At 49.5% G+C, this 14,261-nt stretch overlaps 1 protein-coding gene across 1 annotated transcript in view; it reads left to right on the top strand.

The window, feature by feature from the left end:
- The window catches only part of PNPLA2 (patatin like phospholipase domain containing 2), a 30,094-nt gene extending 23,181 nt beyond the window's left edge, over window positions 1–6,913 (top strand). Inside the window, exons 8-9 of the mRNA XM_040608461.1 lie at window positions 565–687; window positions 1,537–6,913. Of these exons, the coding sequence (XP_040464395.1) occupies window positions 565–687; window positions 1,537–1,801 (388 nt within the window). The 3' untranslated portion in view covers window positions 1,802–6,913. The remainder of the gene's footprint in view (window positions 1–564; window positions 688–1,536) is intronic.
- Window positions 6,914–14,261: the final 7,348 nt, after the last annotated feature.

Raw genomic sequence — 14,261 nt, 5'->3', positions numbered from 1 at the left:
TGCCTTCATGTGTCATTTAGCTACGGCAAATACTTCCAGCTTGAAGGAAGATGGCTATGTCCTGGGACTTACCCTAGGAAATGGTGATAAAATTTGGAGCCTGGAGAGAGACTTCTGAACTGGGAGTGCAGGGGTGAAAGTAGGAATCGCACAAGAGGTGGTTCCCTGCTGGAGTAAGGGGTAGAGTATTCCCAGCCATTTCCAGCTCTACACTTACATGGCTGGAAAGACAGCTCTGTCAGGCTTGCTCTTAGTACAGAGCACCCTAGGAAAAGTTTCTGGAAGGGAGATAGTTTGGAATAGAAAGGCTTAGGCAAAAACACTTTCCAAATCTGAAAATGGGTGAAAACTATGGGAAGTGCAGACATAAAATGTAATGACAAGTTCCTGGGCTCTTCTCAACCTCCATCGCTTCTCTGCCTTAGTCCATAAATGGTAGTGTAAATGGCTCTTAAGCATTTGTCACTAATATTAATGTAAACATTGATAGGAGGCAACGCTGGCATTCTTTTCATCCTATCCTTTGTGTGTCCCAACTAATGGTTGTCCCCTGTTTCTTCCCAGGTTGCTGGAATGGCTCCCAGATATCCCAGAGGATATTAGATGGATGAGGCAGCAAATGACTGAAATTTGCAACTATCTTGTGAAGAAAGCCAAGAAGAAACTGGGCAGCCACCTTTCAGCCAGGTACGGCTGCTTTCCTCCGCAGCACTGTTCTGGAGGATCCTTCCATTTCCCCTTTCCCCTTTGACTTCTACAGACTCTGCTCCATTGGAGCAGAGAAAGTAAGACCCAAATTGACTGGAGGGCTTTACTGCTTAACCTAAAATGTAAATCTGGTCCATGGTCTCTTGGCTTCCTTAGCTGTTGAATAGAGTCGGCGTGTGGTCTCCTTCCTTCTTCCCGTTACAGGGCAGACCCTGTGATGGAGCTGTTACCATACCAATAGGGCAGGAGATGTAGGTCTGATTAAAACAATATGCTAGCTAATTGCATGCTCCCTGTAGAAGACTGAGGTGCTTGTCTGTGTGGCATTTGCTGACCCAGGGTCCCCTAAAAGTTCCTTCCAAGAGGTACTCGTGTTCAAGTTACCTTTTCTGCCTTGAGATCTAGGCCCGGCTTAACTGGGTGGGGAGGCACTAGGGTGACCAGGGAACACCGGAGCGTTTCCGAGGGAGCTGGTGCTTTGGGTCTGTGTGCCATGTGCCTGTGCTGCTGAACTGAACTCCCTGTAGTAGGCCATGGCTTGAGGCTGAGGCAAGACAGTGTTGCGTGGATGAGCACAGGAAATCGTGAGTTACAGTAGGAGGCAGAGGGTCCCAGCTCTGATTTGGATCGTAGTGCAAGGCGGTGAAGTACAAGGACACATGGTCCTGAATAATGAAGCGATGAGGGGGAAAACGGGCACACACAGAGACTTGTGACTAAGATCATGCAGTCAGTAGTAGAACAAAATAGCTTTGTGGTTCTGGAGCTCTGGTCTGGCGACCTGCTAAGTCTGCCCATGTACTGATTCTTGACATGTTTGCCTTTCAGGCTTTACTATCACCTCGAGCTTGGAGGGCCCCAGACCCTGCCAATTTCTTCCACACCACCTTGTGGTGAAGCCCTGCCTATGTGGATGAGAAACAACCGTTCCCTGTCTGATGTCATGATGAAGTGGGAGGAGTACCAGCGCCAGCTCATGCTGGGCTTACTCTGCATCAACATGGACATGCAGGCCTCCTTCTTCCCTCGGGAAGGGTTTCCTATAAAGCTTCCACCTCTAGACTGTGCGAAAGAGTGCCTGCCGCTCTTCTGAGCCTGCTGCTGGGAGGGGATGAGGGTGGGTGGGAAGGGGAGCGGGCATAGGGTGAGACCAGTCTCATCCCTCAGCAGCAGGCTGCCCTGTGCTCCTGAGTATGCTGCAAAGGGGATTTCCCTGGGACGGAGACTGGTGGAATTGACTGTAGCCATTTGTTGCCCACTGGGCCAGGCAAGGGATCTCCGTGTTCAAGGACACACGCGAGCTGGTACCTTGCTCTAGACCTGTGTTGACACCTGGCCGTTGCCTGTGGCCAGGCTGATGCTGACCCAGCTGAGCTTTCCCAAATAATGCACTTTAAATTGCTATTGGCTTTTTACCGCCAAATAATTGGGACGTAGATGACGCTCTCAAGTTCATACAGCTTTTAGCTTCCTTCGTTTTTTAGAGCATTAGTCTTGGGTTTTTTCTTAAATCATCTGTCATCCCTTGGCTCTTTGTGCTATGGGAAGGTGAAGTAGCTTCTTGCCAAACCAATTTTTCTCATGCTTCCAAATCTGCTCCTGACTTTCTTTGCTGAAGCCACGTGCTTTCCTCTGTTCCTTAACTGCATCCCCACTGGAAGCCAGAGCTGGCCCTGCTGCAGACTGTGCTGGAACTGCAAAAATGTAAAAAAATCCATGTATTTACCCAGATTCATGTTGTCATGGTCTCTCCCTTTTTTATTTTTGTCCTCTTGGAACTGCTGCAGCTTGAACCCTTGAGTGTTAAGTCATTGACCTTAATTTAAAAAGTAATTTAGACAGAACTTTTCTAGGGAAACACGTTGAGGTTGAGGCCCCGTTCCTAGCACTGAATGGAATTCTTGTGGGGTTGCCCTGGAAAAGCTCAGCCTATCTCTCTCGGGATCAGCTTAGCAGCTGAAACAATGCGAAGGGCTTGTAGGAAGGTGAGATTGTGCAGGGCACGTTACTGTTGAGTGGCTTGTGGTGGGAGTGTCACAGCAAGTGCTGGGGCAGTGGCTGCCTCTGACAGGGGTCAGGCTTTGCTCCTTAAGGGACCGTACAGCTGAAGGAAACTCTCAAATGAGTGACGCAAAAGGGATCTCCTGCCGAACTGGGACTTGGCTTAGTCTTTTGCTCAGAGTTTGGACATCGAGGCTTTGGAGTGAGAGAGATTTGGGCTTTGTAGCTGTACCAGCCTCACAGCTTGCCTGTCTCACATTGTGGCTCACAGGTAGAGCTCTGCAGCTGGCAATAGCAGGAGCATGAGAAGCGGAAGCGACGTTAGGACTGTTGGTACACATGCAGCCTGCTTGGAACTGGCTACTTTTATCTTGTCCCTTAAAAGACCAGAACCGGTAGGTCTGTAGCAGGGCAGGACTGTGCCTTCTAAGGTACTGCCTTCTCGGTGGTCTGGTTGTGACTTCCTTTGCAGAGGCATGAACTCTGTTCTTCGCAGGGCAAGACACGGCTTCCTGTGGGGATTGCATGTACTTAAGCTTAAGTCCTTGCACTATGCCACAAAATCATCTTCTGGTATTATCTTTTTCTGCAGCGTGTCTAGCTGCATGAGGCGTCATCTACCTCTCCTAGCACAAACAGTATGCAAGTGGCCAAAGCAAACACACGCTGTCTTTGCTGGGGAGCAGGATAGGATAGCTGAAGCTGATTACATAGCCTATACATTGAATAGTGATTTATAATAGACTCTTTTGCACCTTTGATTTAGAAAGGGTAAATAACCCCAGTTCTACTAATAGCTGGAGAAAGTAGTGAATCTGCTCAATCACATCTGTATGAGCAGTGTGGGTGAGGTGGTGGGTGCTGTTTCCTACCAGCACGATCCTGCACTGGGCATGGGTTGGTTGGTTTGTGGTAGAGACCGATAAGCGTCGGGACTTTTCTGCAGTGGCTGTTGCAAGCTGGGAGGCAATAGACAGGGCAGCTGTGGTGCTAACCAACTGTCCGGGAGATGCCGGTGCAAATACAAACCTGTGACTTAAAAATCACCCCACTGCCCTTCCTGGATAGTAACCTACCCATGTAACACAAGGGCCTGCATATAGCTTACAAAGCAGGCCTGCACTTAGGCAGTCAGATTTAGTCTTAAGCTTCACATAGTTAGGGCAATCAGGGAACAGGGAAGTCACTACAGGAAGAGAAAAAAATTGGAGGATTCTGACACCAGAATAGGAATAGTGGATTATAAAACGAGTCAATCTTGTGATTGTCTAAAGCCTGCAGAAAAAGCTTACTGCTAGATGGATGTAGCTAACTGAAGTGAACCAGCAACAAGCTACCGGCAATTAGTGGGAACAGGATGACTTTGATAAAAAATGGAATTGAGAAAAGGTGTTTACTTTGTGGTTTGGTGTGGGATTTTTTTTTCCCACTGCTTTGGGCTGCTTTCTTTGGGGGAATGGCACAGGCACAGTGCTTAGTTTGCCGAATGCATATCTCGCGTCCCCAAAGCACACGGAGCAATTGGCAAGAACATATAGATATTTAGTGGCAAGAAATGAAGGCATTTCATCCAGTAGCAAAACATCTATGATGGGCAAAGCTATATAAAGAAAATCTTGTGCTGCCCTTTTGACTCTGCCTTGTTTGTGCTAATATAAGGGTGGAGAAAATGATGCAACTGTTTGTTGGGTTTTTTTTATCCCTTCTTCCTGGACTGGTAAAACCACTGAGTGATTATGTAAACCACTAAACTATGAAACAAAATTCTCTTGGCAACAGAGTGCGCTAAGAAATTGCAGCTTGGCACCCTTATTCCCTGGATCTCCTCTGTTCTCCTTTTGCATTAGAACTGACTGGGCTGGTGCCACTGTTTTCCAGTGCTCTGATCCAGAAGGCTTGCTGGTTCTGGTCCATGCATTTCAAGAGACTAACAGTTTTATTTTGTGTCTCACCTCACCTGTCATTTATTTTATTGCGTTAACCTCTCAAAGAGAAGCTTTTGTACACTTCAAACTATAACCACAAACCAAAGCCTGGCTTTAAATATAAGGCCTAACTCTTCAGGGAGGAAACTCCTGTTTTCCCTATGCTAATTTGCAGGGTGTGAACGGATACTGGGAAAACACCACTCAGTATTAACCCTTTTTCTGCCTGTGTTTGTTCCCCAAGTGGTGCAGTGGCTGTTGTGTGATAGCTTGTTGGCTTTATAGATTTAAGCTCTGATAAAGGAACTGCAGATCAAAAATACCTCAAATGACCTTCTGCTTCCTTAAAAGAAGTTTCAGACATCCACTTGAAATTCTTGCAATCTGTGATGAATGAGCAGCAAAGGGTGAAGAAAATGGGGAAGACCTTCTTGCCTGCTAATGCAGAAAAAGGGCTGTGGCTGCTTTTGAAGAGCAGCTTTTTTGTTTTGCAGTGCTGCCTTGTCTAGGTCAGACCCCACTTCTTTGAAATACCTGGAAACCTCATGATAGGCTCTGGATTGGATGTGGAGGGGTTTATTGTGATAGTTGTAACAGGAATTCCTCAAGCCTTTGTTCTGCATGTACCTTATGGCATGTGTTCTCTTCTGGGCCGCAGCTGATTAACCTACCCTTGCGCAGTTCATAGGAACAAGGTAGCCATCTGGAGCAGTCGGTCCCTTCTTCAGCAAAACGTGTGGCTGGGCAGCCCAGCGGGCGGTTGCCAGGGCTTGTCTGCTCTCCAGTATGCAGCGGGTGGGAGGTCAGGTTCCTGGACCAAAAGCTCATCTTGCAGTCCATGTCCAACTCTCCTTATAGCATTCACATGAACTCTGCAAGCAGAGTCCCAACCCTTGCCGTTTCTACCATTTCACAGAAAGGGTCTGTGCGTTCAGGAATCCACTTTTTTTTTCCCCCCTCCTTCCTGTGGTACTAGTTGCTGCTTTTAACAAGGCTAATGGCAAACTTCTGGTGCATCTAACCAGCCCCTAACCTGTACAACACTGTAGTTTTGTGTTGTGTACAACGATCCGTACCTATGGCATGGTCTGTAAGCTGCAATTTGTGTGTGTTACGTTTGGCTTGGTTTGCTGCCTGCCCTACTGCTAATACTGTTGCAAGGTGATTTTTTTTTCAAGGGGTACAAGGAAAACACTTCTGACCACTATCTATAGGACCTAGGAGCTGTTTTCTTGTGACTTCTTGGAGGGCTGTATACCTGCAGCACTCAGACCAGAGAATAAAAGAGAATCTGCTGTCTGGCAGCACTAGGGTGTCCCTAGTACTTGTTGTATGTTTCCCAGTGGTTTTGTCAGTTTTAAAAAATGAATCTAGTAATTCACTCCTTCCTCTGAGAGAAGAGCTCTCATGTTTGCCTCAGTGGTTGTGGGAGAAATACCCGAAACTCCGTGCATATCCCTTAGGGGTCCATTTCTGCTAAGCACATGCTAGATGTGGTGGGTGGCAGGGCTGAGCGTTGCCGAAGTCAGAGGGTCTCACCGACTGTTTTCTCAAGCTTTGTTTCAGTCTTCCTCTTAAATCCGAGAGAGAATGGACCACTTCACCTGGCTGCCACATCAGCCGGTTGGTTTGTGCCAAACACACCGTGTGCCTTTACGGTGGGCTCCGGCCTGCCTGCCTTCGGTGTCCCTGTGGTGTCTGAATGCAGCAGTACTTGCTCCCCTCTCCCCTCCCTTCCTCCTCTTGCCTACTGGTGGGATGTTGCTGTCTTTCCATTCTGCCAGCAGCTCCACTCCTACAGTCTCTTAACTGCATCCATGGGATGGATCCACATTGGCTCTCCTGAACGGGGAGAGGGGGGAAGGAAACCTCTAGTTCCAGAAGATTTAGAAATGTAACTGAAATAAATACCATATTCTTCTGGGGGTTTCTCTTGCTCTTGAAAACAGCACCTAAAGCAGCTCTTTGAGCTAAATGCGTCCTGGGACTCCACTGCTGTCACTGTTGAAGATGACCCTTAGGCACGCAATGCAGGCGGAGATCCTGTGGAAATCCCTGGTGTCAGAGCAGCAACTAGCCCAGCAATAGCATACGCAAGTCATGTATTTACACAGCAATGTCACTAAGTAGTGTTCACAGTCACTTTAAGAGTTCAGTATTAAATTGTTGATCCTTTTTTTTTTTCCCCTCCTGTTTCTTTTTTCTAAAGTTTTGCTGAAGAATATGTAACTATTTATTTTGGCAGAAATATACCTTCTAATAAAAACATTCTCGATATATTTACCTGGCTGTGGTAGGTTACTTGCCATTTAAAGGTTTATTACCTATCTTTTAATGCACTGTGCGACTTGGGTTTGTTTTGCTGAGCCCTATCCTGTTCCAAATGATCTCAGGGTAAACATGCATCAGCACGCAATGAATGAGGCATTGACCTGGAGGTGAAAAATGGTGCATTTTGGCTCAATTCTGACTTCTTCAAGCCAAAATGCCTCAAATGATATTAGCCTCTGGGTCAACCCTGGTTTCCAAGAGGAATTAAGCACCATCTTGCGGGAATAACAGGAGCTTGGCACCTGTGAAAGGGTTACTAAGAAGTTATTCAGGGATCTGAGACTTTTCCAGTTTGGGGGCATCACTTGGGGAAACCAAGCCCTGTCCCTCCCCGCTCTGTTTCCCAGCTGGGCGATGCAGATGACGCTGCCTGTTGGGTACCTGGCTCCTTCAGCCAGACCCCGGGCTCTGCCCCGGCTGGTGCCTGGCTGGGGGCCTCGGCGTTTGCTGCTGCAGCGCGGGGGCCCTGGCGTTTCGCTTCCTCCGGTCCCGACGGCAGCAAACTGTAGAAGGATACTTTGTTACGCGCTGTCGCAGGACAAGCACAAGCGGTGTAATTAATACAGCACGCGGCTGAGAAAACAAACAGCTTTTTCACAGCGAAAAGCAAACGTCCCCCCCTCGGTGCCGCGCACCGCTGAAGTTGATCTGGCTTCCATGGATCAGCCGGGGCGATGCCGGCGGCGGCTGCGAGCGGGGCCGGGCTGCGGGGTCCCGCGGGGGGGGCTCGGGGCGGGGACCCGGCCCTGGCCCCGGGGAGCCCCGTCGGCCCCGGGAGGGGGGAGCCGGCCCCGGCCGCCCGCCCGCCCGCGGCCCCGCTCATTTCCGGGTCGGGGCCGCCTCCGGCGCTACCGGCGGCTCCGCTGCCGCGGGCCGGGCGGCCGCAGGTGCCCGCTGCGCCGCTGCCCTTTGCCGGCTCAGGTAAGCGGTGCGAGGGGCTCCCGGGGCGGGCGGAGGGCGCGTTGCCCCTGGGGACGGGGCTCCTCGGCGGGGCGGCTGTCCCCCCCGCCATCTTGTGCGGCTGTCGGCGCCCGGGTGGCCCGGGCAGGACCCCCGCAGGGCCCGAGCCGGGCGGGAGAGGTGCCGGGGGCGGCCGCCCCAGCGAGGGGCCCCAGCGGCGCCTGCACCCTCCCCCGCCAGCCTCCCGGCCCTCGGCCCTCACCTCGGTGGCCTCCCTGCCCTGCATGTCACCCTCCCCGTCCCTCGCCTCAGTCTCCTTGTCCCTCGCCACCTCGGCCTCCCCCGCAGCAGTGGAGCGAGGGGCGCGGGGTGCTGGGGGGCTCTGTGTGCTGCGGGGGTCCTTGCCGGTCCAGGGCAACACGCCTGCCCTGTCCCCAGCTGTGGGGGGGCCCTTGCCGAGGAAGGACAGGCGTGGAGGATCCACGTTCCTGTGCGAAGCCACCTGCCCTGCCAAGCTCCTGAGGCGCAGCTGTGGCCATGGGACGGGGGCACTGCCCTGGTGGGGTCCGGGCCGGGGGCTGCCGGCTGTTCCACCTTCTCCCCTCTCCTGCTGCTCTGAAGCCTGCAGGCTCCTTTGCGATGCTGTCCGGGGGCTTTGGTCTTCTGTGCTGGACCTGAATGGAGATCTCTTATTTTCTCTTTTTTTTTTTTTGCCATGACCCAGGTGCAGATGACACTGCACAGAAAAGTAGTGCAGGTCCCTACAGCAGCTGCGTTAGTGCTGCTTCTCCTTCTCTCCTGAAGGAAAAAACACCAGAGCTTTCCCCCTCCTAAGACTGCAGCGTTTTTCTCTTTGACGTCCCGTGCACATGGGATGCACTTCAGTGAACTCGTGTGTCGAGCCTCAAGTCCTTCCTGTAGGACTTCCTGGAAACAGCCAAGGGGAAAAGAGGCCAGCGATGGCCAGCCTCGGACACAGGGCGATGGCTGTGCTCGGGGAAGTCCTGAGGAGGCAGGATAATCCAAACACCGCTTGCTTGTTTAGACATGACCCACTGAGTCCTTGCTCATTCCGGTGGCAACGAAGGCTGTTGTGCAGCAAGGGGCTCTCAGAAAACTGGTAACTTCTAGCCTTGCCTTAACCAGGTTCAGGAGCAATTGCATCTTATTTTTCATGCTCTTGAGCTATTACCTACCTATTTCGGAGGATAGCATAAGCAGGTATATACAGATGAATGCATATATACATCTCCTGAGGGCTATGGAAATTGCTTTTGTAGATGAAAGAGATAATCAGTCTACTCTGTCCTTTCACTGTCCAGTTTGGGGGTTCCAGAGGAGGTTCTGAGGATGCAACGGGCTGGAGTGGAATAATGTCGTCTTTGCCAGGGCATCCTGTTGCACAGAGACAGATGTGAGGCCCAAGGCATAAAATTTTAGGATCCTTCATAAGGTGGTATAAAATCTCTCCAAAGCGATCTTGCTGGGCAAACAACATTGTTCTGATTCTCCAGAGCATCGCTCTTCTCTTGGTCTGCCTGCTGTGGCAAGCTAAGCTGGGTAGTATAACCAGTCCAGTTGGAAGGTCTGCTTGGCTGTTTTGTCACCATCAAATAGGAAGATTTGGTGCATGTAACGAATCAAGAGCCTACCATCTACTCACCTGAGAACTGTGTTGCAAAGGAGGACTCCATTTGGGGCTGTCTTTAGAGCACGTGCTGGGGGATGCTGTTACTCATGACTTTGCCAGGCAGCCTCAGAGAATAAAAGTAATGGGATGAGGACAGTTGGCAATAACAAAAATCATATGGGCACAGCTCCATGCACAATGTTCTTCATGGTCAGAGAGCTTTGCAGATATTGATCCTTATGTACAATAAACTAGGTTTGGCTTCCGTAATATAGCCCACATGTTACTGACTGAATCTTTTGGATTTGACAAGGCTGCTCTGGGGACCAGATCTTCCCACCTCTCCTCACCTGCTCGCAGGAGCTCGTCTGGGATTTAAAGACAGTGACTAGAAACTTCAGCTGTAGCAAATGTGTCGTCTTCCACCGAGCGGAGCAGCATCTTCCCTGTTCCTGCCAGATGCCTTTGCTTGCTGTCCGTATAAAGTCTGAGGTTGGTTTTCTCTGAATGTCTGAATCTTGAACGATCCATTTTGTTGTCGCATCAAAAGAGCAGAATTGTAACAATTAGCAAGGCTTTCTGTCCTTTGTCAACGTGTATCCTTTGAGGTATGGATAGCCCGGCAGCTCGGAAGGGAGATGCTGCTGATGTTCTGATTACCCCTCTTAATATTTTTCTAGCAGTGTTCTCTTTTCCCCGTCCTGCATCGTAAAGCTTTATTTTCTTGGCTGATGCCGAGAAGGATTGCCCTATGCGTGGACCTAATTGCACATTTTACTAAGCAAACCTGACCGCTGCAGCTATGCAAGGAGCACTGGGGTGGATCCACTAAGTATTCGTTGCGTGCTTCTGCAGCGGCAAGGAACGCAATGTGCTCTCCTGATGCTGTGTGTTCAAAAGATTTGCCAGCTCTAAGCTTTTAAAAAATATCAGCCAGCCATTAAAAAAATAATTAAAAAGGTGCCATGGGATGACGTAAGTGGGGTTTTTTTTGAAAATTATTTCTTTATTTGCTTTCTCATGCTGATTTCTGATTGTCTTGGAGATTTCTGCATGTCTGTATAAGCTGCCAGAAATGCTTGAATCTCGGTATTTTACTTGACTGTAGGACCTAAGGGCTTCAAGTGCAATAACAAATATTGTGAGCTGTGGGATAAAATGATGCCAAACCTCAGGTTAATAGCTGTCGTGAGTTGTGTGTAGATCGTTGTACTGTGAACTTTCAAATCAAGTCTGGAGCCACGGTGGGCTTTCCTGTGCTTCGTTCGGGTTGGGGTAAAGTGACTGGGAAGCCCTGTGGACTTCTTAACCGAGTGTTTTTCTCTTAACCATGTATCACAGAGCACTAAAGCAGGAGCAAATACTGCCTTGTGCTCTTAGAGGCTGTGGCTTTAATCCTAGGTTTGCTTTGGAGGAAATGGGGTGTGGTACGACACTCTGGAAGGGTCCAGTGCTCTCATCCAGTTGGCATAATTGGAGGAAAATCTGTCGAGTAATGAGATGGAGAGCGGAGAGGCTTGTAAGATCCCTGCTTTCTATCTGGTGAAGCGTGTGATTGCAGTTAATTCAGCAGAGATGTCATCTGAAGGAGGAGCTGTTGTTCCTGCTTCTGTAGTTTTAATATCTGTGCTGGTACAAGACCTTGTATTGCTTTTCTGCACCAGTTAATGGCCCCATCTATGCGGAAGGGACTGCCTGGTTCAGAAAGACATTTGAGGATTACATACACCTGAAAGCCTTGCAGGAAAGGTTTGTGTTGTTCTGACGATGGCAGGAGACCTCTAAAAATGTGACTGGGAGCTGTGAACCTCCAGACATCTGCTGCGGTGGTCCAGCGCTGTCTGGGCATGGGGCTGGCCTGAGCTTGTGATGCTGATAAGATCCTGGCAGATGCAAAGATGTCGCTGTTTGCAGCAGATGGTGTATCATGGGCTGAGGCAACCTGCATTTCTGAAGATGAGATGAGAGTATGAGTAAGGGGAGAGCTCTTAAGACCTCTTCTACGTTTTTTTGAAAGAATTAGCCTTTAGCACGTGTGCTGGATGGAGGCTAAAGCAATACAGTCAGGGCCTGAAAAATGCCAAGTCCAGTTGTTGTAGCCGTGCAATCAAGGTAATGAGTATCTAGCTGCTTATTGCTTCCGATTTCAAGCTGTTCAGAAGAATAACAAGCAGGATATCTGCAGACCTTCAGACAAGTAGAACTGGTAGCAGTGTGGTGTTAAAAATAAAATTGTGGAATGCCTAAACATGTCATTTAGGCTATAGAAAGCAAATCTTTTGGGAAGAATCCAGCTATGTCTGGGCATAGCTAAGTGAGTCCAGCCTCTGGAAAAGGAGGGTTAGAAGCAGAGTGTAAGCCCTTGGCTGGGTGTGGAGGGAGAGGTGCAGGTGCAGGGAGGCAGATCTAATACGTGAAACAGGAAAATGTGGTGGCCCTCACTGTTACAGTAGCTGAACGCCTCTTCATCTCATTCAGCAAAACATGGCTGAGTAAGAGCGGTGCTTTTATCTGCCTCAGCTTTCCCTCTGCAAAATGAAGCGCAGGAAACCGAGCTCATCTCCAGCTGGGAATTTAAGCTGTAGGTGACCTGTTGGTTGACAGCATGAAGGATGTTGGAGTCTTCTCTCCGGACAAATGGTCTGACTCCCTGTAAAATAAAATGTACTGGCTTATCAACGGGCAAGGACTAGCGTGGCTGTATTGTGTCTAGGGAAGGAGAGCTGCGTGCCCGTGCTAGCAGCTCAGGTGAAGGTCCGATGAGATATGTTGAGCCGAGTGTTATTTTCCTCAGAAAAGTATTGCTGAGCCTTATTTCCCCCATAAGTTTGCTTGCGGACTGCCTGTTTGTGGGGTGGGACAGGCTGGCCAGCAGAGCTGTCCTGCTCTGCTCTGAACTGCTGCAGGCTGAAGCTCCTGGCCTCTGCCCAGCTCCCCTCCTTGGCAGGTGCAGAGCTGCTGAGCTTTGCGCAAGGAGGAAGACGAGCGTCATCATCACTTAGATAAGATAAAGCATGACCAAATCCTTGTTACCTTTGGCAGGTGTGGCTAGATGCTGGCTGGGATTTGTGTAGCTCCAAGGAATAGCCAGGCGTTGCAGCTGTGGGGAGGGTTGCAAAGCCTCTTTAAAATGTGGAGACTCGATGCTGGAGCCCAGAAGGGATGACAGGTGCACCCCATGGGACAGTGACAGCAAGGGCCTGAGGTATGTGAGTGAAGGAACAGCCGCCCAGCAACCCTGAGGGCAGAAGGACTTCTGCTGGGTGTTCCTGTGCCTGTGACCTGCTGCGGACTCCGGGGTTGGTGTCACTGCATGAGCCACTCCGTCAGCTTGACGTCCTCTGAGCAGGGCTGTGCGGGTGCCCTGGTATCTAGCAGGGCTGAGGACTACTTCAGCAGCAGCACTGCTAGAGCCTCTCTCTTCACCTCTTAGGTTTTTGAAGTCCAGAGATGTCTGTTGTCCTGAACTGTGCCCATCTGTCTGAGATCACGGGAAATAGGAAAAAAAATCAGATTTTTTGAAGGAAAGAAGGACACATGTGGTCGCCCCCACAAATGTTCATGTTTAATCCCATTGCACCCATTTCTCCTGTGCTTGAAAGCTGCCTTCTCTCTTCCTCTTTGACCTCTAAAGGAGTTTGCAAGATCTCTGCTTTAGCTTTCTTTCCTCCCAGAAACATAACCAGAGCAATAATCCTCAGCTCCGGTATGGATGCACAAACCCCTTTGATTTAATGCATTTCCTATGACACAAAAAGAGACTTTTGCTTCCTATGCAAATCTGGTCGCTCAGTCAAAGCTGCTAAATGCAAATGAACCACTTGTAGCTGTTCCTTCTGGGAAGAGTGGTGTGGGTTTTATGTAAAGCATGACGGTAAGACCTCAGGAGCTCAGAGAGCAGAGCAAGACACAGATTTGTGCTGAGAGACGTCAGCATGGCTGTAGTTCATTCACAACCTGTTTCCAGGCTCTTGAGGTGGGATACTAGGCAGGGGGCTATTTCAAGCCATCAGTATCAAATAAATGAGCATTTACAGAAACGGATTAACATTTACTAGGTGGGGGGCGGGGGTTGGGGCAGGGGGTTGGTCAGTTATTCTCTCCCCTCTTTCTTACCACCTCCCTGCTGCATCCAAGCGCAGAATCAACAGCGACCGTGATTTGGTGACTCAACCCCTTCTGACGCCTGGATCCCTCTCCTCTGTTCAGGTTGGGCAAACAACATTCAGCCTGTAATCATGCTTGAGAGCTCTTGCCATTGCCCTAGGTGTGGGGAGCTGTAACGATGCTTAGATTGGCTTAATCCAATTCCATCTGAAAATTCACTTCTCTACACAATAAATATTGCATGTAGGGGGTGGTATTCAAGTGTCTTTACTAAATCAAAAACCTTTTTGGCATTGGTGGATGAAGCCTTTTTCTTTTCAACATGTACCACTAAATACACAGGATGTGCAGTATGGTTGAATTAGCATTACTATGGGAACGGTAACTTTTTGTATTTCCTGACCTTTATCCATGTAATGCTAAGGATTCATTAATGTGGCTCCAAAATGCTATTTATTTTTTGGTGTTTGATAAGCTTTTTTGTTCTGGTCAGTACCAAGAGAAGCTTTATAAAGGACCCCGGGAGGAGGTTAGAGACAGAACAGGCTGTGAGGTGGAGAAGAGCGGTTTGCTTCCTTTTTTTGTGCTGTTCTAGCAACATCCCAGCTGAGACCATGGTTCAACGTTAAGCATCTCTGCAGCAACAGTAGAAAAAATGG

The sequence above is a fragment of the Falco naumanni genome, chromosome 10, assembly GCF_017639655.2.
Source record: "Falco naumanni isolate bFalNau1 chromosome 10, bFalNau1.pat, whole genome shotgun sequence".
Taxonomy (NCBI): Eukaryota; Metazoa; Chordata; class Aves; order Falconiformes; family Falconidae; genus Falco; species Falco naumanni.
Note: the sequence above shows the minus strand (reverse complement) of the source record. Positions and strands in the feature narration are given on the sequence as shown.